We start from the raw sequence: 25000 nt of genomic DNA, 5'->3' as shown, positions 1-25000 counted from the left end.
ATACATATATGTACACATATACATACATATAGATAGATACATATGTACATACATATATATTATGATTGTAACGTCTTGTCAGACGAGTGCCACTCCCTCAGACATTTAAAGTCCATGAGCCCAAATGCCTGAGGGAGTATCTATACAAATATGATGTTACAGAGTCTTAGCTTTGTACGACAGCTAAGTCCCTCTCTCGGTTCAAAATGTTGAGATCCAGCAACAAGCAAGAGCAAGATAGCCAGCAACAAATTAAACTGCAGACCAGCTTAATGCGGGTACTGGTCTCCCGCTTTATGGTTTTTTAAATCAGAGATTTGCTTCTCCTAGAAAAGTTGCCTTCACCACGACTTATGGGAGCCCTCTCCACCTCAATACACATATACACACACAAATATACACGGTTCTAGTTGGCCGTTGACCCAGGAAAAGAGTTCATTCGCCCTTTGAAAGATCTTGTTTTTAGTCCTCCAGGGAGACTAGCCGCCCTCCTCACAAAACAAGTCTGGCGGGGGAACCAGTTTAGTCGCCGGTGACCCGACCATGAGGCAGGTAGTACTGGGTTACATGGTACCAGTAGTATATGACATGACCTGACACAATATATATATACTACATGTATATATATATATACATACATATACATATCTATACATATATATACATATCTATATATATACATATCGATACATATCTATACATATATATACATATCTATATATATATATATACATATCTATATATATACATATCGATACATATCTATACATATATATACATATCCATATATATATATACATATCTATATATATACATATCTATACATATATCTATACATATCTATATATACATATCTATACATATCTGTATATATATATACATATCTATACATATATATATATACATATCTATACATATATATATATATACATATCAATACATATATATACATACATATCTATACATATATATAAACATATCTATACATATATATACATATCTATATATACATATCTATACATATATATACATATATATATACATATCTACACACATATATACATATCTACACACATATATACATATCTATAGATATATATACATATCTATGCATATATATGTAATATATATGTATATAATATATATAATATATATATAAATATATAATACATATATAATATATATTTAAATATATATATATAATATATATAAAAAATATATATAATATATATATAAAAAATATATAATATATATATGTATATATAAGATATACATAATATATACATAGTATATATAATATACCTAATATATGTATTATATTTGTGTATATAATATAATATATATATAATATATAACATATAATATATATAATATACATATTATATAATATATATATATATAATATACATAAAATATAATATATATATAATATACATAATATATAATATGTATATAATATACATAATATATAATATATATAATTTATATAATATATATAATATATATAATTTATATAATATATATAATGTGTATATATAATATATATAGTATATATATAATATATATAGTATATGTATTATATATATAATATATATAGTATATATATAATATATATAGTATATATATAATATATATAGTATATGTATTATATATATAATATATATAGTATATATATAATATATATAGTATATATATAATATATATAGTATATGTATAATATATATGTATAATATATATAGTATATATATAATATATATAGTATATATATATAATATATACAGTATATATAATATATACAGTATATATATAATATATACAGTATAATATATATATATATAATATATATATATAATATATATAATATATATATAATATATATATATAAAATATATATATATATATAATGTATATATAATATATATAATATATGTAATATAAAATATATATATATATATAATGTATATATAATATATATAATATATGTAATATAATATATATATATAATATATAATATATATAATATATATAATATATATATGATACATATATATAATTTATATATATATAATTTATATATGTAATTTATATATATAATTTATATATATATAATTTATATATATAATTTATATATATATATATATAATTTATATATATATATATATATATAATTTATATATATATATAATTTAAATATATATATATAATTTATATATATATAATTTATATATATATATAATTTATATATATATATATAATTTATATATATATATAATTTATATATATATATAATTTATATATATATATATAATATATATATATATATAATTTATATATATATAATTTATATATATATATATATATATTAGTATTAGATTACGGTCGTGTGTCCCACACGCCCTATTAAATAATGGTCTTTGTTCTGACTCCATATTGATCGATGGAATTTAAACACTTACAATTACAACAGAATGAAACGATGTAGTAGTAACTTTTTTAAATCGGCAGATAGTCATTGGGAATTCTCACACAAGCGATTACTCACTGATCATTGCGGAGATGTTACCTAGATTTTGGCTATTCTTTACATCTTTTGATGAAATTAATTTAAGTTATCGCAACAGTTGCATACCATTGATGTCTTACTGGTATCCACCATTGCTTAGCCAGAAAAAGCTATCGATTTGACAAAAATATTATCGAAATATATACGATTTTAAGTTTTACAGAGGGTTCAACCTCCATTGATCCCTTTGGTTCGAAGCGCACTTATTGATTCATAGAAATAGGATATATGGAGAGTTTTACGGAAGTTATATCTGTATAATGTGTATAGTTAATTTAGAGTTTCAAGAACACTTGAATTGTCTTCCTTGATAAATGTCACAGAAAATTTACTTTTAGATTTTATGTAGATATTCTAACCTTAATTTCTATTATAAACACATAAACATCGCACATGGAGTTATATATATATATAAGTAGAGAGAGATACGAAATTAATGATAGAAAACGATTAACTTACTATGAGGACGCATAGCTATTTGATTATTGTCAAGGTAACCCATTCCTGATTCCGGGTTGTAAGGGGCATGACCTCCAGGGCCTGTAATGAAAAATAAAAAGAAAAATATGCATATTGATATAGATGGGGATGATTCACAAACAGAAATTATATAAAAGAACGAGGAGACATGAGTGGAGAAATTTTAAGCTGAATAAGTTTCGTCCATTCAGGGGAAACACAGAATATATATCAAACAAACACATGTATAATTACAAAATAAAAATAACCTCGTAAACTGTATGCAGAAATTAGCAAGATAATGAGAAAAATACCAAATCAATGTGTTATTCTGATCACTGAAATCAAACTTGTTCTTAGGAAGCCAATGTTTTATAAATGCAAAACTGTTTTTATAAATACATGCTTAGAATGCTTTTAGAAGGTACTAAAATATGTGTGTAAAATAATATATATCCTATCTATCTATGTTTTAGAAGACAGAAAATGTATCTAGAATGTTGTTTTGGGAAACTATAAAAGTATTTATATAAAATGATGCATATATTTATTCTTTAGTGGTTAAATGCAGTAGGGAAAATGGTATATATATGTTCACAGTTGTAAAATATTGCACCTTGAATTTTGGTCAATGATAATCTTAAACAAAATTGTTCATGAATGTGTATTCTTTATATAAAAAAATAACATATTCAGAGTTTATTGGGTATTTTATCGACAGGAAATTCAGTGAAAGATACCTAAAATCTCAAATGCTAAAATTCAAACCTCAAATATAGAGATTAGAAGCCATGGCATGACCAAAGAACTATTTGCATGATACTAATAGAATAGTAGAAATTCTTGTAGAAGGGGGTTTTGCCAGACCTTGATATGATCCTGGCATGGCGGCTGTTTGCATTTCAGTTACGAGAAGTTTTATGGATTAATGGGTTTCAAATAATTTAAGAACGTTTATTTGACATGAATTGGTAAAATCTTAACACACACACACACATATATATATATATATATATATATATATATATATATATATATATATATATATAATGTGTGTGTGTATATAATCTGAGCAGACATCTGTGGAGCTAAATGTCAGAAACTGCACACGAAGCAATCACAAAGCTGATATACTTTTTTAGCATCTCTCCGCAGAGAATAGGGAAACATTTTTGTACAATGTTTTTTTGGGGAGAGGTGGCTTTACAGAAACAAATTTAGTCGGTAAATAGGTAAAGAATAAATGTACAAGGTGAAACGATAAAATTGCCGCCTTAGAAAAAACGACCTGATTCAATTTCCGTTTGATGAAATCAGGTTTTGTTTTTGTTGCTGACAATCTACTTATTGGCCAGTTGTGTACAAATCCCAAAAGGGATATAATCCTTCTATCATGTCTGAAAGTGACACAATGTTCAACGAGCAAGATCGGAGATGCGCCACTATACAACTCGTGTTCCTTACCGATCCAGTTTCTGACAACAGAACCATTTCCAGCACCATCAAAATGCAAAGCCAGACGGTTCAACGCTGGAGGGTACAGCTCAACAAAGTTTCTGGCAACGATTATGGTCTTTGGTGTGGTTTCAAGTGAGGGCCACATCATGCAACCTTACATCTCCGAAGTTGGCTTGGAAGTAAACACCAAAGTGTACCCGGATGTGCTGAAGAATGTGGTAACATCCTGGTGTAATCAAGTTGCCGATTAATGACCATGGGTTTGGTAGCAGAGCCCAGACTTGACTTCAGAAAGAGTGCTACGACTTTGTAACCTTCTCTTACTGGCACCCTTCTCCCCCGACCTAAACCTGCTGAACTACTTCATTTGGTCATGTGGCGAGTACATCATCAACATGATTCCCACAACACCAAAAGCAGCCTGATCACTGCCATCTGCTTAGTATTCGCCGGGCTCTCGCCGACGCTTATGGAAAAGGCATTCTCCCAGTTTCGGGCCCCTATCGATGCGGTGATTTAGACTCAAGGCGGCTACGTTGAATAGATTTCAGCTCTACGACATAATGAAGTTACTTAAATTGATTTTTTCAGTAAATGTTTTAAAATAAAGCCGTAGTGTTATTTTCTTTAGGGCGAAAAATTTCACCCTGTAAAGAGAAGAGGAAAGGGAGAGGAAGAAGAGTAGTAGATTGGGGCCTACAGGTCGTATTAGGTTGAAAAAAAATCTTTACGAATAAGAGAACACGACTCTGTTTTTTTAGCTTGATTATATTAAAAATATTTAATGATTTTATAAATTTTATAATCTATCAACTTATACTTATATATATATATATATATATATATATATATATATATATATATATATACATATATATATATATATATATTATTTAACTTCAGCAAAGGGACAGTGCCACAGACGTAAGGGACTATTATTTGTTACCAAATGTACAGGAATAATATGCAGGGAGTTGAACAGCATGTTGTCTGTTCACATTGCACATGAACTTTTGTGTTATTGTCATCGTACCTGCACGGTTTGATTGATCGATCATCGGCTGGACAATTCTTCTTCTTGCATTGATAAACCTGAAAAAAATAAATAAAATGACTAAAAGTTGTGCGTATATTTTTCACTCTACAATTAATTTCATGTGTATTTGTGTGTGTGTATATATATATGGCCATGTGAATATGTATTTTTGGCAAATATTCTATACAGAAACACGCTAAGCTTTACACTCTAATGTATCAAATATTATATATATATATATATATATATATATATATATATATATATATACACTAGCAAAAGTATCCGTCGTTGACTGGGTTCAAAAACAGCCTACAGAAAATGGACTCTGATTTATGAAAGTATGAAAGGTTATGAAAAGAAAGGGTTGTAAAGAGATAGCTTCGAATTTGGGGGTATCAAAACCAAAGCAAAATATGATGAAAGTAAAAATAAAATAGATAAACCCCATAATTTATTATACCATACCTGTTCACACTGAAACACTTATCACAATATTCTGTGGATCTATATTAAAAAAAACTTGTTAAACTTTGTAACATATTTCTATTCTATGGAGGTCAGGCGCGAACGAACACCCCATAATTTTATTATACCATATTTCTTCAAACTGAAATATAATTATCAAAATATACTTACGCAGATAGATATGAAAAGTCTTTATTAATGTTTGTGCTTATTTCCATTCTATGGAGGCCAGGCGCGTACGCAGACCCCACAATTTTATTATACCATTCCTATTTAAGTTTACACATACTTATCAAAGTATTATTATGTACATCTATATCAAAAACACTTGTAAACGTTTTGTTTTAATTGTTAATTTTTTTATTTCCATACTTTGTGGACCAGGCGCGTACGCAGACCCCACAATTTTAATGAATCATCATTATGCCAGATCAAACATACCCATTCCTGTGTCTCGATACATCTTCTATCGTTATATGTGATCAGTTTTCTATAAGAGTAAACCATATAAGAGCCTATTCGTGACCAGACACACACACAGATGTTCAGCTTTATATATATATATATTACCCAATATATTCCTTTATAATATTATATGCGTATACATCAATGATATAGAAATACATTATTAATAAATAAACTAACTTGTAAAAGTTACATAGATAAAGTTTTCCATAATCTTTAATAACCAGTTTATTAGTTTAGGACTTGAACCATATACTAAATTTATTAACATACATACTTAATTTTGTATATTTATTTATTAAAAGCGTTTTTTTTTTATTTTATTTTTTATTAATATTAGACTAGAGCTATTTTCAGGTAATTGTTATTCAACAGCGGCAAATTAAAAGTAAAATAAACCTCATATTTGTAAGAACAGCCAATTAATACAAACATAGATGCCATATATTTTATAAACAATAAATTAAATAAAAATCACTAATGATTTAATAATAAACTTAATCATTAATTTTCATCATAGCGTTTTCTACGTACCAATTATTGACTTGTAGGATCGTCAATCCAGTGTCTTGTGCCAATTGCTTCTTCTGTTCTTCCGATGGGTAAGGATGCTAGAAAGAAAAAAATCCATATATTATATATATATATGTGTGTGTGTGTGTGTGTGTGTGTGTGTGTGTGTGTGTGTGTGTGTGTGTGTGTGGAAGTAAATGTTGGCCAGTATATGCTGATGTCATGTGTTGCATGAATAGATAAGATACATAAATAATATGATGGTTGTATAATGTGAATCTGAAAACAGATTTAGGTATAATGATCGCAAAGATTACATTTTTACAGGAAAAGGAGATGTGTACAGAACAGAAATTCAATCATTGGATCATATTGAAAGATTGGATTAGGGTGTTTTGGATTAGTAGATTTAAAATTGTTGAGTATCAAAATTTATTGCAATAAAAAAGAATTCTTGATTATATTCTTAGTGACGTCTATACGAAGAATTGAAGTTTCAATATCCAGAAAATTGTCATGTAGAACTGATTTTTCTTAGAATGTTACCTTCGAACTCGTTCGTTTGTTCATGCATAAATACAATATATACTTTATTATATCATTAAATAGCGCTGTAGATTCGTTATCTATCCGTTCGTGTATATATATATATATATATATATATATATATATATATATTGTACTCACAGTATTAGCGAGGATAATTTTACACTCACCGTCAAATGTTGAAAAAGCCAAGCTCGCATAATATTCGTCGCCACTTTCGGGAAAATCCCGCGTTTCTTTTGACGCTTAGGGTTACGATCCTCGGAGTCTTCATCTGCCGTACCTTCTCCCGAACCGACGCTGTTATCCAGGCCATCCCCTATGAAAAAGCACAACAAATTTTATATGGCGCGAGGTGTTATATAAGCATGCATATATTTTTTATATAATATCTGTATTGTTGTTTTTTAGATGTTAATCAAATGAAACTCTAGTCTTTTAAAACAGTGCTCAATAACATGTAGGGTCATATTATTATATAAATATTAGGGTGAACCTATGCGAATCGAGCCATGTGTTAAAATCTGTTGGAAATTATTAGTCGGCAATCAACGTAGAAATACTGGGAAAATGTCCAATGATTAGCATTTCCACCATATAGATGGGGTGTTGTTTGGCATGAATTGCCTTACAGACATGTATAAAAAATATTATTTCATCATTAATTGACATTTTCGTTTAATGTAATATTTTACTTTTTTATTTTTTTATATATAATTGTAATATGTGTGTTTAGTTAGTATGGAAACGATTAAAATCCCTAGGAGGCCAGATATTGGTGTTAGAATTTTACTGCTGTCATTAGTAAGAGGGTGATGAACATGCTTCTGTATTGTAACAGTATACTTGTTTCTGTGGATGGCATTTATTGTAGAATACTATATAAAGTGTTGTGTGTTTTTTCTTTGTATAAATGACTACATTAATTTTGCATAAATGTACATGTGTGTGCATTTGTAGACCAACATAAACCAGCACGTTCCATCGAAAATTCGACGGAAGGACAGAATCTAGTGCCCCTTCCTTCCCGATTTAAAATTCTCCTATTGTACTAACCTTAGTTTTAAATATTTGCAGTGGCAATACTATAAAATGTCGTATTTTAGTTTTACTTACAGTGAATTAAAAAAAAGAATATTTACAACATTTGGAGTCGGTCTTTATTGCTATTCTTAAATTTTCTTTATGTCGGCACAAGAAATTCATCAGATCGTTAAATCTCTTTAGGAAACGTTAAAGCCCTTATTGTTTATCTCTTCATATATATATATATATATATATATATATATATATATATATATATTCATATTATTTTTTAACAATACATTACATATTCCATAGATATCTTATGGTTTATTGGCACGGCTAAACAGTTACTATTTAGAAAAAGCCCTCGAAATCTATTTCAAATGTTTGAGATTTTATTTAAACAAAAGGGTTTACCGGGATCAGTGAGACTGTGGTACATCTCGGAATATGTTATAGTTTTTTATAAATAATTTGTATTTTACCCTCACATGTTTTATGATGGAGCATTATGTTAATTTAATCTAAACACAATCAGTACACATTATATGTTTCATTCGAAACGAAATGACACATACATTTTTTCGCGTCAGAATCCCACCACAATTTTTGAATTCTAATGACTGTGTCGTTTGTAAAAAAAATCACTTATTCCATGTCATAAATTTGCTACATATTTTTTAATCTACCAGTCATGTTTTGTTAGAAAAAATTCTTTAACATTAACGTAGCAAAAGTAATTCTAAGCATTTTAGTTGTAGTTTCTTTCGATGAATTGTTCGCGACGAAATCCTGAAATTTTCTTTAAAATTTTTATCACCTTGGAATATTATTGCCATAATTTTGATCACACACATATATATAATATAAGAGAGAGCCGTAGTTTGTTTGAAGCTTGCTGGTAAACAAATATATGAGTGTATATATTTAAGGGATATAATCCGTTTTTTAGAAGAAAACAAAAATAAAACGTTTTCTGTTTTGTTTTTACGACATTTATATATATATATATATATATATATATATATATATATATGAGAGCAAAATAAAGATAGTGTGTATTTTTTGTTTTAGAAATTATACTTAAATTATAACCACAATATATATATATATATATGTGTGTGTGTGTGTGTGTGTGTGTGTGTGTGTGTGTGTGTGTGTGTGTGTGTGTGTGTGTGTGTGTATTTAAACCATGTTAAATACGATTTCAGAAAGGAAAATCGTACAAAACTTATGAGCAACCAACGTTCGGAGCATTACTCAGGGAGTCACGAAACTTTTAAATAGGTAACATTGATTCAAATTTGAAAAAGAGGGCAATCCCTCTCTATTACATTGACCTTATTCTTTTTATTAACGCCACTCCTTGCTGTCAAATCCATATACCATATTTTTATTGTACTGCTAACGGTCTAAGAAAGCAACGGAAAATGTTCTTTTAAAGATTTTAAAACACAATTTTGTATCCCTATACATCCACGAATAAAAATAAAACACAAATTAAACACCTTTATATATATTTCTTACATTTATATGTGATGCATAAATATGTGTCCGCTCCATGTTTTTTTTACTTTACGTGCTTTCATTTATTCAAATACTACGACGTAATTTTACCTCCATTTTCCATATTGACTACTTTTCTCTTTCCTCCTATACTGCCCACCATCTACTAACGCCCTTCTCTACCGTCCATCTCAGGAGTTTTTCTTCCAACGTCATATAAAAAGGGTGGATTTTGTTTTTAAAAAAAACGAATATGGTCGAACCAATCGGTCGAAACAGCTTTTTATCAATTTTAATGGTGTCCTTATTTATACGAGCATGTAGCTGGTAGCAATTGTAAAATGATATACTACAGGTTTTCGTATGAACAGAGGAAACGATGGAAGTTTTAAAATTTACAGGTACTAGAATTTTTAAAGTAGTTCCCAGTTAATAGTAGCTGTAAGATTATGTTGGGTCAAATTTAGGTAGTTGGTAATTAGTGAGGTTTAGTTGGAGTGGTTTGGTTTATTTAAGAAGCATTTATGAACTCTAAATCTGTCTTTAAATGAAGTCCAACAAGTCGAATGTAGTATTTTTTATCATTAGGATTTTCTATAGGGGCGATTGTAGCTTTATAAGCTACTTCTTTCTATAGGCATTGTTGTTTAAGAGGGCATCCTGATTTATTTATGCAATTACATTTTTTTGTGTTATCGTTATTATCGTGATTATGATTGTTGTTAAGTATTCTATTATTTTCTTTTTTTAATTATTCTTTGTTGTTGTAATTGAGTTTTATGGTATTGTTTATTAAAGATTTTGTGTAAGATGTTATTTGGAGGAAAGTGGATGTTAATCAATTTGAAGAATTTTCCCAGTTTAGTGTTTACCATTATATTAAAAGTCTTAAACTAAATAATTTTTTGACTTTGTTAGGGGGTGTTTAGTTCAATATAGTTAATGGTGGTATTAGTGCATTCACTTTCCTTTAGAGTTGCCCCATAAAAGGGTTTGTATTAAGTAAATATTTCAAGTTTTGATGAGTTATTGCTAATTCTTTTTAAATGGATTAGGGATGTAGTTAATAATATGTGTTGGGTGATTAGATAATGGGTGTATATATAAGGGATTGTTACTGTACTTAGCATAAAGTTCCTATGTATCATGAGCATAAGGTTCATATGTATCATTTGTGAGATTAAAGGTTACATCAACAAAGTTTATAGATGCTTTGGGTTTTTTCATCATGCACACATGTATACTTTAAAATTCATTAAGAAATATTCTTAAATTAAACTTTTCAAATTTATTTAGTTCAAAATTTACGAATATATAAGTTGTTCATGAAACAGCACATGAGCGTTGTTTAAAAGCAAAGGTTTGCATGTATTTATATATAATCTGTATAATTATTGATTTTTTTAGTATGTTTGTTATATTCAAAGCAAAGTTCAGGATTCGATAATATTCTACAAAAAGGACTTATAGCATATCATTTAAAAATTGCTGCAAATAAAATTTGGAACCGATTATTTAAACGTAAATATAGCATTCAAGTTGACTTGTAACAACAATACAAAACAGATCATGAATGATAATGATGCATCAGAAAACATTTATCTATTAGGATGAAATTTTTAAAAGTCTTTTTGATTCTTATTAAAACGATGATTCTAAAATATGCTGATATTTTGAAACAAACATTTGACAATTTATATTTTCGTTTCAGAGCATATTCTTATTGCGATTACTTTCTGAGAAAAAATATGCTTTATTCATAATGAGTTGTTTACAAACTGTAAAATACTGTTCAGTTTCAATTTTCGATATCTTTACAGAATAAGTATCCGAAAAATTGAATGGTATAAATGTAACTTTTTCGCTTTATAAATTTCGAATTCTTTCTCCTTTGCCGTTTTTATATCTTTTTCTCCTAGGTTATTTCAAGTTATATTACTATTTTTGGTGAAGGGTGATGTGTTTTTTTATATTTTTTCTCCTAGGTTATTTCAAGTTATATTACTATTTTTGGTGAAGGGTGATCTGTTTTTTTTTTCTACATTAAAAAAGGTTCTTGCTTTTATTTAGCTTGTCTGTATGCATATAAAGATAGACTTATCTTTAAACAGAAATAACATCCGGCAGCATAATGGGCTTAATATAGAGTTTTCCTTTGTCTTTCATAAAAATCAAGTGGAAACATTAGTGATGGTAATACTAAGGAAAACTTTGCATTATTATCACAGTGAAATTCTTTCTGAGGTTTTTATTGATGTAGCATCAAAAGGGTTTGTTGCTAATCTATATTGAATCATATTAATAAGATACAATGTGTTCGCTGTTGAAATAATTCTTACATAAATAGTCAATGTTGCGATTCCGTGTAATTTTTTGCATGATTTTTCAAGAGGAATTTTTTCTCAATGTGAAGGTTGGTTTATTGTTTCAATGATGATTAACTGTCATTCATCAGGAGATGATATTAAATTTGTAAGAAGCCTTCGTTTTTCGTTACACACGAATAACATACAAAATGGCAGATTTTCTAATTTCAAACTAAATGTAAAGAACGATAATTCGCTTGTTAATTATGCGATTATGATGAAATTTGTTCAATTGTTTGTTTTCAAAGATTGTGTGCCCACATTCATTCTTTTGAGATACATCGAACATGAAATTTTGATTAAGGAATCCAATTAATAAGCAAAGAATAATAGAAATATGCTGATTCATTTCAGAGTTTAATTTGTTTTAATGAACATTTATACATGGTACAATATTTTTTTTATTTGGACATGCGCGATGTTTTCTTTGACGAAGGTTTATAATTCTTAGAATATTATGTGATTTTCTAATATACTATATATGGTTTCACGCGCTTTTGAACTCTTCAAATATCCTAATATAACAAATTAGGGATAAATTCTAACATTACTATGAATTTTGTCTGACACACACACGCACACACAGATCCTTTATATAGCAGTAGATATTTATTTTTATTTTCGGTTTGATACTCTACGTTACTCTATGACATGCTATCTATAAATAGTTTTAGTAAAAATATTTGTTATATCCTAACATATGTTTCAATACTGAAGTTTAAGATAACTTCATATACAAAAGTTAATATTAATAAGACCTTTTCTAGATTAATAAAGTAGATTATTAAAGTCCACATCACATTAATTACGATTTAAGCAGTTAGTATCTATCTTCGGGATAACATACTAATTAACTACGTCCATTTATGTACGCACGCTTATTAGCATGATTTTTCCAAGCTAAGTTGCAACATCCTGTAGAAATTTGATTTCTAGAGCATATTAAAATGTATCAATTACAACCTCGGATAATACAATATGATTAAATATAATTTTGATAAAAAAATGAATTTCAGCCACGCGCATACACATATAGCTGTTGTTTTGGAAGATGCAAGCATTTCTATCATAATTTTTATTCCAGCTTGTTGGATTAATATTTTTTCTTACATAAAAAATAAATTTCAGAATGGAAAAAAACATTTTCTTGCTTTATTCTACTTTTTAATCTGAGAAAAACAAAACGCCACATTGTACGAGACTTCACGACCATTTATTACAATATATATATATATATATATATATATATATATATATATATATATATAAACATGTACACTATACACAAAGACTGACGAATATATATAGAGATATACATATATGCATACCCGTAATACGTACCGGGGTATATATGGTGATATGGGCGCCCTTGCATATGGTTGAAGCTATGGATTTGGGTTCCATCTGTATAAGACAGGAAAATAGTATTGATAGTCCATATATATATAGATATAGATATATATATATATATATATATAGATATAGATATATATATACATGTGTGTGTGTGTGAAATAATGATAATATTAAACAAATCTTATACAGTTCCGATTTGAATCTACGTGTATCTGTATGTTATATATATAAATATATATAAATCTCTATATAGTTTTATATATATCTTGAGCTACCAAATAAGGTGTTCTAACAAAAACGGATTCCGGGCCTAAAATGCAACAAACATTCATGCTGCTGTTTTTCCCCGTTTTGTTTGCAAAACTCAATCATGTTATGCAAGGCAAAAAAACAAATTCTATGCAACTGAGCAAAACCATGGGTGGAAGCATTTACCGAACATTCCAATTTTTTGCGAATTTTATCAATAGATACAAGACAAAATCTAGTTATATATAATTTGATATAATTATATTAAAAAAAACAATATATATATATATGCATATATATATGCATATGTGTATTTATATATGCATGCATATGTATATGAAACTTAATATCTATAAATATTTCAAATTTGCTTAAAATGTTATCTATAGTAATTAACCACTAATTTTATACATGTATTTTACTCGAATATATATTAATATATGCATATGTATATACGTATATATATAAAACAATGTTGTCTTAAAAATATATTTCGTATTCTATACGCCAACAAAAAAGTAACAATATGAACATGTATGAATATATATTATTTATGTTTTTTATACATACACCTAAATACAGAAAGTCAACTAGATAAATGATTTCCACAAAAATGAAACATGAAATTTATACGTTACTTGCTTATATTTATATTTCGCTGTACTAATATATATATATATATAAGGGGGTCCTTTAGTCTTTGACTGACTATGGATACCCACGAAATGTGCCTACCCGTGAAAAAAATATATATGTGTGTATAGATATAACTATATGCATATGAGAGCTTCTTAATTACTTTATTAGCCGATAATATATATAAGAATTATAATATTTAGTACGAGAATAAACTTAAAACAACGTATAAATATTTTTGATATTTATATAAAAAATCCAAGCCAGATGAAAAAGCTGAATTATCTAAAAACGGAGAGTAGCTAAAATATGAGAAAATATTTTTTTTTAATCTGCATATGAAGAAAAACAGAACTTTTTTATCCGAGAGGGAATACTTAATTTACAATAACGGAATCCTTATTTCGTCTTAAATGTACAAAAAGTGTATTTTTTTTAATTGGAAATGAGAATTCTGTTGTTTTTATTTGTTTGTTTTTCTTATTTCGAATTCTGTTGTTTTTTTCTCTATATTTAAAATTGACTTTTTTCTCTTATTTAAAATTGACGTTTATTTTTAACTAAATATATCTGTATTAGAATATATATCCCTTCTGTCTATTAACACACACACACATATATAACCCACACATATTAACCCTAACCCTAATACACACACACAAACACACATATATATATATATATATATATATATACATACATTATATATACAACTACATACATATTTATTTACATATAAATATGTTTATATATAATCATGTATATACATTTATGTCAGGTCTGTAGACTAATAATACAAAAAGTATTTTGGTAGAAACCATCGATCAGATAGATAGAGAAGGCCACTTTTATAGTCCATACATACGTAATATATACATGTATGCCTATATTACTTCGTATGCTTTTTATAAAGTAAAGACCATCAAGTACCAGGTGTCAAAACTTTAACAAAATCGGATTATTTTTTTATAAATTACAGCGATTTAAGTAAAATTAGTTTTGTACAATTATGAGTTTATACAGCGTTGCTTTATGACGAAAGATACTATTCAAGCAAAACAATGCAGTGTTATTTGGAATCTGCTACGTAAGAAACAAGGCGTTGTATGATGACGTTAAAATGATGATGTCCGGGAAAAAAGTATGCGTGATATTTAGATCATTCAAAGTCTGAAGTCGGCACGCAAAACGAGAACAAACAAAATAGGGTTATAAACTTGTTTGACTAATTGTAATTTGAAGTTGCATAGTATAGCAGAAAAGTTGAAAATACGAGTAGATATAACTATGTACACAGATTTGCTTCAAAAACAGTCAATGAGGAAGCTGTTTTCAAAGTGGGTGTTGCGTTTAAATATAGTCGATTTAAAACAACACGTTAATGATTCACAGCGTTGTTTGCAACTGTTTCCACGCAACGAAATGTTTACGACAATATTTTATAATGGATGAACTATGGATCCATCACTTTATCTCAGAGTCAAGTTGGCAGTCAGTTAAGTTGACATTATTAGTTGAAAGCCGTCTAAATCGGTCAGAGATGCGAACATAAACAGGTACAGATTGGGCTTTCAAATTATAAGAAGCGCGAACTATTTCCATTAATTGATTAGCTTGATAAAGGAAACACTATCAATACCGAACATTATATAATATTATTAATGCGTCCGAAAGAATAAATCGCTAAACATCAGCCACAGATAAAAAGGCACAACGATTCTCTATCAACAAGACATTGTGCCACAAGTCGATAGCAAAACTATACCAACTGTACTTCGAATTTCTTCAACAATGTTCCCCTAACACGCAGGGATTATTGGTTGTTTGCAATCCATAAAATAATTCATTAGGAAAAGATTTAACATCAATGAAAAAGCGTTATCGGAAGACGAGAATACTTTTAAGTCCAAACAAATTGTTCTACAAAAGATGCATTGATTTGTTATAGAGACACATTGGAATGAACGTGTCACCTAGTTGAAGAATATTATGGTGAATAAAGTATTTTGCGCAAAAGTTTCTGTTTTACTAGTTGTCCTCTTGAATTATTTTCACGGCAAAAATATTATACATAATATTTATACGGCAAAATATTTATTTTAATACTTGCTCTTAAAAGATTGTATGTAATATTTTTATTTCAAATATATTTATATAAAAATATATGGTTAATATATATATATATATATATATATATATATATATATATATTATTTAAAAATCATAAATATTCATATTTCAAATTTTCGTGTTAAAAATACTTTTTATTTAAGATTTAAACATTAACAATCTTTTATACAATATTTACACGGTACAAATATCTACATATATTTATAAAGTAAATATTATTGACATATTATATTTATATAGCACAAAATATATATATAATATTTATACGGTCCTGGATATGACCTTAAACTATATCCGATGGTAAGGGCCCCAGCTTTCAGGCCTTAGGGAGTGTGGAGCCACCCTTTAATTGCCATTGCTCCCAGGTCCACTCTGACCCCGAGTGGTAGCACCTGTTAGGGTCCCAACTATGGGTTATATAGAATACGACTTAAAAAACAAATATACTATATTAAAAAATCGTTCTTCAAAATCACCAGATTCGGCATTAAATAACCTGAAAAGGGTTGATATGCCGTAAAACAAAACAACCAACCAACCATAATATTTATACGATAAATTATCTATCTAAAATATTATACGGTAAAGATATTTACATGTAATGTTTATAAAGTAGATTATATATTTTACGGTAATGATTTTTGTTTATATCATATTTGTCAGCAATAATATCTATTTATATATAATTCTTGTACGCCTAGTAACCCAATCTAACTAAAAAAATGTTCATACGGCAATAATATTTATATACTTTAATGATTCATACAGTAATATTTTGTATTATCAGTTTTTGTCTATATTACACTTATACAGCAATTAAATTCCATATATACCTATAAGATCTGTACAGCAAATATATTGATATTATTAGTAAAACAATTATATATATATATATACGATTTATGCACCAGTGTCATGCACATCTAACTTTCATATAGTAATAATATTAATAAATATCCAATTTCTATGGTAAGCATTATATTTACATTGCAGTTACATCTATGTTCCGTTTTGATAAAACTTTATATTTGACCATACATATATGCATCATTTATAGTAAAAATAATATATACAACATGTACCCGGCAATAAAACTATGCATGAATATATTAGCATTTATACGGGAATAATACGCATGTATATAACATTTATACGACAAAAATATTTTGTATATAAAATCATGTGAAGAATATTAAAAATACTCATAAAGCTATGTCATTTGTGTATATAATTTGTATGTGGAAATTATATACACACATCATATGACATATATTTATAAACTCCTTTACTGCTTTAATATTTATGTATAGCTTTTATACGGCAATAATATTATATATACCATCTTTATTGTAATATGTATATTCATACTTATATATGAACTTTGACTGCAATAATATTATATATAGAGTTATATAAAAATATTACATATATCACTTTATTTATATATTAATATATACATAAGCATATACAGGGTGACCCCCCACAAAAAAAAGCTAAATGGAGGCCATCTAGAACATATGCTGTAGAACGGATAAAAAAAAGGCAAAAGACCCTAGTGTTTTGATGTGATGTTTTGAATATAATAAACTAGTTATGACCAAAGTTTCATTTCATTCGGACAAAACACTAAGAAACGAGGCTTAATTAGAGTTGGGGCCCGTTACTTTTGGGTCACCTTATATATATATATATATATATATATATATATATATATATATATATATATATATATATATATATATAAAACATTCTGCGGACAATACAGTAAGATATATTTTCTTAAAGATTTGGCAATTGTCGAGTCTTTTGAGTTTAGTTTGTTTGACAATTCATAATGAAAAGACTGACAGCCGAGCAGCGTTTGCGAATTGCAAATGATACGATTAATTTATTGAGATAAACCGATGATGAAAAAATAATTACAGGAAATTGACTTGTTAGCAGGCTACTTCGTTCGAGCGATTTACCTCAATTAGCTTATTTTCTTTGAGGATATATAAAATCATATTTCTATGCTGATAAACCTACCTTAATGCGTAGAATTTGCGTAAATCGGAACACTAGATTACGCCATACACGCTCGAGTCGTTTGAACATTTGAACATTGTTGGAACATTTTAAGAATTTTGTTTGGATTACTTAAAGTTTTGCTTTAACTTTTATTTTGGAGTGTTTCATGTTTTATATGTATTACTGTATCTTTTGTTTGATTTTTCTGTCTTCATTCTAACTTTCTCCACCTTTTCCTTTCTCCTCCCTTTCCTTTCTTCTTTTTATTGGCAGTTTTTCGTTAATGATCCCCATTATTTTTTAGTGATATCAATTTTTAGCATTACTTACCTATATACTACCCTTAAGATTTTCTCTGCTCATATTCTTTTCTTCCTATTCACGTATACTAACCTCTTTTCCCTTAATTATATTTTAATATTAATATATTTCAATTTTTTATCTTCTACCTACTTTAATATATCTAAATATACACTTTCATCTGTTCCAATCTGAATGTTCTTAATTGATTTTAATGTTCAGTTTATATGTTGTATAATTTTGAGCCTTCCTTTCTGAGAAGAAGCATTTAGCTTCGAAATGTCATGTCATAGTAAGGTTTTTTTTCTTTTTCGCTTTCCTTATTGATCTGATAATATAATAAAGTTATATTTATTTTTATTTCTCATTCTTTATTATAAATATATTTATATAATTCATATGTGTATGTATGTATGTATATATATATATATATATATATATATGAATTTGATTAAAATGTTAAAATATACTGTAAATATGACTACATGATAAATTTATGCTGTTACCGCAATATTTATATACTTATCAGTTATACGGAGATAATATTTATACGTCTATATTATATATTAGGATAAGTGCCAAATAAAAAGCCGATCCCTAAAATGTATAAATATGTTGACTCCTCTCATCACTTAAAAAAATCAAAAATTCAATTATTCCACCATTTTTAATGTAATTCGTTTTTATTAATAACCGCCACAAATTATAAGGAATTCATAATAAATTAAAATTTTAGTTAAGATGTATGATTTTCTGTAACAAAGTGCACATTTACTAAAGTTATAGCTTTAAATACTAAAAAAACACATCAATGTACTTGCTTTTTTATGAAAATAAAGCACCGTTAATATTAACAATGTTTTTAACATATTTCAGTAATATTACGAAATCAAGTCCATATTAATGCAATCAATGTAACTCAAAATATTATTGTTGAATTAATCATTGTATAGTCAATATTTTTAGCCCCACACAAATAATATAATTGCAAAAAATTGTCCATGTGATTTTAATGAGAGTTTTCGGGGAAAAAAAAACTGTGATATTTTAATATTTATTTTGTAAGCATGAATGTGTAAATATCAGCATAAGATATGTATTTATAATCTTAAAAAATAAAAAATAAATAAATGTCGCGGATCACTAAAAAGATGGGACAATTTGTAATAAGGATTAAAATTTAGAACATATTTGAGTAATGTAATTGCGAAGATTTACGCAGGATGAAGTCCGTGTCAAAAAAATACAAAGTTTCGAACAAAACTATAGTAAAGGCTTATTTTAAATGCTAAAGAAAACATTGTGTACATTAAAAATAAACTAGTGAAATGGGCATGTCTTCTTTTGCAATAAAATCAAATTAAGTAAATAAAATTATAACAATTAGCGTGATTAATAGTTTTGCGAAAAACAGCAGAGAGTTTGCATTTACATTTGAGTCCCGGCATTTATTTAACGTAAATTGTCTCTTCGATATTTCTGCAATTTTTAGTAAAAATAATGTACGTATATTTTTGATTTGGTATCTTAAGATTTTACTTTATTAATTATGGTTGAAATAGTTTCAGAAAAAATATTAATGAATTTAGTTTTTTTTAAACATTTATCACTGATTTGTTTACATGTATGTGTATATATACACACATATATATATTATTCTTTTAGAAATTAAATTTTAACTTTTTATCTAAAAATCAGAATTTTAACGTAAACTAAAAAAATAATTATGATAAGCCTCTTTTCAAAATAATAGTCGTGTTTTTAGGTAATTTCTACTCATACCAAGTATATATGTAATTGAGATTTATATATGCGAATTCTAAGGCAATAATATACGTATATCCATATATGTAAGATTTAATCGGATAGCATATATTACATAAATAATAAAATGTACATGCCAGATATATATTTCAGTAATGTAAATATTTAAAGAACCATACTTCAATATTTATTGATGTAACGTATAGATAATTATATCTAATACAAATATTAACAATTTTATATAACATTAAAACAACGTAGCATAGATAAAACATAATACACACCGTACATAACATCCGTATATATTCATATATTATTAAATGTATGTCTTTATAAGCATTATATATGTACTTATATATATATATATATATATATATATATATATATATATATATATATACTGCATTACGATACAGTATTAATTCGGAATGTTCATATATACATATATAATTTATGCACTATTTATATTCTACGGTATTTAATATTTGTATCTTACGTTTATAAATTTTTATATGTATAAACATAATGTATTTATACAAAATTACTATAGCAATATGTTTCATGCATGTATAATATTTATACAGCAAAACATTATTATACAGATATCCTTCCCACACCTAATATAACGTAACTTTACAACAAATATATATAAATATATATATATATATATATATATATATATATATATATATATATATATAGGTGCATTCTGCGGTCTTAAATATATAATCAATAAATCTCATATTAATTAAAATTTAGACAATAATAAAAGGAATTTATTATTCCAAAATACATATTTTATGAATAAAAAACATATAATATAAAGAAAATATATACTATACATTATATCTCTACAAAATTAATACTTATAAACAGAGGAATCAATAATAATAATAATAAGAAGAAGAAGAAGAAGAAGAAGAAACACATAATATGGAAAACTTTTATCTATAAATCTATATAATATAGCTTTTTATATAGCAATAATAATCATGGAAAAAATATACAGAATATATGCAGTAAAATATAATTGTACATCGATTGTAAGTCAATTTCTCCCTCTTATATATATATATATATATATATATATATATATATATATATAAACACAAACTATCATTAACGAAAGTTAATGTGAATACAATTGTTGTATTTCAACGCTGCTACAGTTGCTAATAAAAATCAATAAGAAACTTAAGATATATGTGTGTATATATATATATATATATATATATATATATATATATATATATATATGTATATATCACAGGCATACACTTATATTAAATATAAACATACATATATATAGCACACACACACACACACATATATATGACATATATAGGGCTATATTATATAAATATACACACATAAATATCACATTTATGCACCTATCTTATATATGCATATTAATGTCACTTCCATAAACCTATATTATATATACATATTTTTCTCGTGTATGCACCTTTATATATAATTTGTACAATTTATTAATACGAATATTATCACAATTAATACAATTTATTAATATGAATATTTAAATTTTTGTGACTTTACTTGTAAATTCAACATTGGCGTAATAAATGTAAAATAGGTAATTGCAATTTCTCTTCAAATTATCGGATTTTGTAATCATGCTCAAACGCATTTTATTTCTTTTTGGTGGATTGATAGTTGCTATTTTCTGCGATGAGCGAAGGGCCAAGTAGATTAATTGATTGATTGATATAATAATAAAATAAATGATTTTGTGAAACAGTTTCTGTCAAGAATTGTAAATGTCAACGTAATTAAAGGAATAAATTGTAAGATGGTCAATATCATGTAATTTGGAATATAGACTTTTGTCATTTGTTATGTGCTCTGTAATTGCACTGAGCTTTATGAATTAGAGATTAGTATATATAAAGACGAAATAATATATCCACAGAAATTAGTATACATGAATATATATATATATGTGTGTGTGTATATATATGTGTATATATATGTGTATATATATATGTGTGTATATATATATGTGTGTGTGTATATATATATATATATATATATATATATATATATATATATATATATATATTAATGATATCCTAGAAAAATGCTCAATATTCTAGATGGAGAGGAATTATATTATACGAAGTAACGATAACAAAATTCATTGCATTAAAAAGGAAGAGAAGCTACAATGAATGATTTCCCTATTCCATGGAGTATCACAATTCGGATTTTATTTTTCTGAAAAAATAGTTAACATTTTTTATTAGACTTGCTATAACGTTGCTAGTAAGCGCAAAAATGTAAGTTTTATTGTATAGGGAAATAATTCGTTGTATCTTCTATTTCCTCGTGGCTCAGTCATAAAATACGTTTAAATATGATATTTTAATTCATGCAAATATCGCATTTAGTATAATAGAGCCAATACTCTATTGATTATATTGTAACCAATATACAGTAGTGATTTCAAATGCATATGAAAAAGATAATATGACTTGGGAGCGATCAGCTCGAATCAAAACTAAAACATGTAGTTCTCTAGCCTCCTCTGTTATCATCTATATTAAGTCCTTATGCAGTATTGTTGTGTTTTTTTTCTTACAAAAATAACGTTAGGTATAAATATTATTTGTGCATGCGTACAAAAATACTTTAAATCAACGTTTTCCTCTCAAGCCGTTTTACCTGCTAAAGACCAAAATCGAATTTGTTTCACAGGTCTAAATCCCCTATATATTGAGTTTTAAGTAAGTAGATCCAAAGTTTACAAAGAAGTTTGGTTGAAACCGTTCCTAAATTAGACTGACATACGAGGTCTCTTGTGTATGTGTATGTATATATATATATATATATATATATATATATATATATATAACTCGCCGTATTGTTGAGTATTTTTGTCTCTTTGAGAACCATTTTCAGCGTTCTGGGTATTGATAAAGATAAACTGCTAAGTGTTTTAGTTGTGGTTTGGGCGGGAACCTTGACGGTTGTCTGTAGTGTCAATACAACATTAAATACATGTTAAGACGTTTCCATTTTTATCGAATCTATTTTATTTATAGCTGGCATTAGCGTTTTTATACAAAAGTCTTATAATATTTGTAGGTTTATTTCGTTATTCTCAAATACTAATATGCGTGTATTATCTACGAGCGTTTATTTCGCAGTTCCAAGCTGAAACCCAAACATTAAATCCAAAATGTAGGAAGAATCAACCAAAAAACATAGACACAAGTAGTTTTAAAATATTTAACCAAATGTGTCCTAAAGAAAAAATTACTACATAGAGAGTGGGTATCGTATCGTAGACGCGTTGGTCTTTATAATTTTGTTGCTCTTCTGATACCATATCTGCTCCTATTACCAGAAAGGTTAAAACTAGTATTACATTTATATGGAAAAAGGGGTCATACTAAAGAATGTAGACAGCTATACACATGCCCAGAAATGTTTTAATTCTTGTTAGAATTGACAACACATTGATTACACCTTCAATATAAAAGTAGTATATCAATGTTCCGAACTGAGTTTGTTTCTTTTCGTTTGTGTCTTGCAAGCATTGTTCGAAGAATTTCGTACAAGTTGTCCTGAAGAAATGCTATATTATAATGATTTTAATGATTTCTTCTCCCTTGACGCAATCGATTATCTAATTGTTAAGTTAAAAACTTAAAGAAGTAAAGGTCAGAATAACGTTGTAAAGTAAACGTTGGGATAATCAAATTTATAATCAGTGGCTGAAAACCGGTAGTTCGAGAGAGGATAACTTATTTGTGTGCACCAAGTGTAAGACAATGAAAATTGACGAGAATGCTGATATGAAGAGAATATATCTCGAAAGCAAAGTTATATATTTTATTGATATGTTTTCTTACCTTAGTAATAACATTGGAGCACGGAGTGGGGCAGGTTTTATTGTGATTTCAAATAATAGGTGTGGATAGAGTAAGTTCATAGAAATTCTGTCATTACTAAATAGCAGAGCGTTACCACAGTCAACCAAAAGAACAGTCTGTCAAACATATGTATGTAGCGTAGTGATGTATGATAGTGAACGTTACCAGTGCGTGTTAAGAATATGCGTTGCACCGACAGAAATGATATGAGAATGATACAAATGCCTCTGTGACTCATAAAATAGATCTGATG

At 27.0% G+C, this 25000-nt stretch overlaps 1 protein-coding gene across 2 annotated transcripts in view; it reads right to left on the bottom strand.

Moving 5' to 3' along the window:
- The window catches only part of LOC145265348 (homeobox protein Meis1-like), a 100999-nt gene that overhangs the window by 5180 nt on the left and 70819 nt on the right, over nt 1–25000 (bottom strand). The window contains exons 9-13 of one of the 2 annotated variants that reach the window (XM_080121113.1): nt 13748–13810; nt 7679–7827; nt 6984–7060; nt 5514–5572; nt 3023–3103 (exon numbers count right to left, since the gene is read on the bottom strand). In XM_080121113.1, coding sequence (XP_079977239.1) covers nt 3023–3103; nt 5514–5572; nt 6984–7060; nt 7679–7827; nt 13748–13810 — 429 coding nt within the window. The remainder of the gene's footprint in view (nt 1–3022; nt 3104–5513; nt 5573–6983; nt 7061–7678; nt 7828–13747; nt 13811–25000) is intronic. The other variant, XM_080121114.1, reaches the window with a different exon arrangement.

Source organism: Euprymna scolopes, chromosome 40 (genome assembly GCF_053919585.1).
Source record: "Euprymna scolopes isolate OS-2025 chromosome 40, ASM5391958v1, whole genome shotgun sequence".
NCBI classification, from domain to species: domain Eukaryota; kingdom Metazoa; phylum Mollusca; class Cephalopoda; order Sepiida; family Sepiolidae; genus Euprymna; species Euprymna scolopes.
Note: the sequence above shows the minus strand (reverse complement) of the source record. Positions and strands in the feature narration are given on the sequence as shown.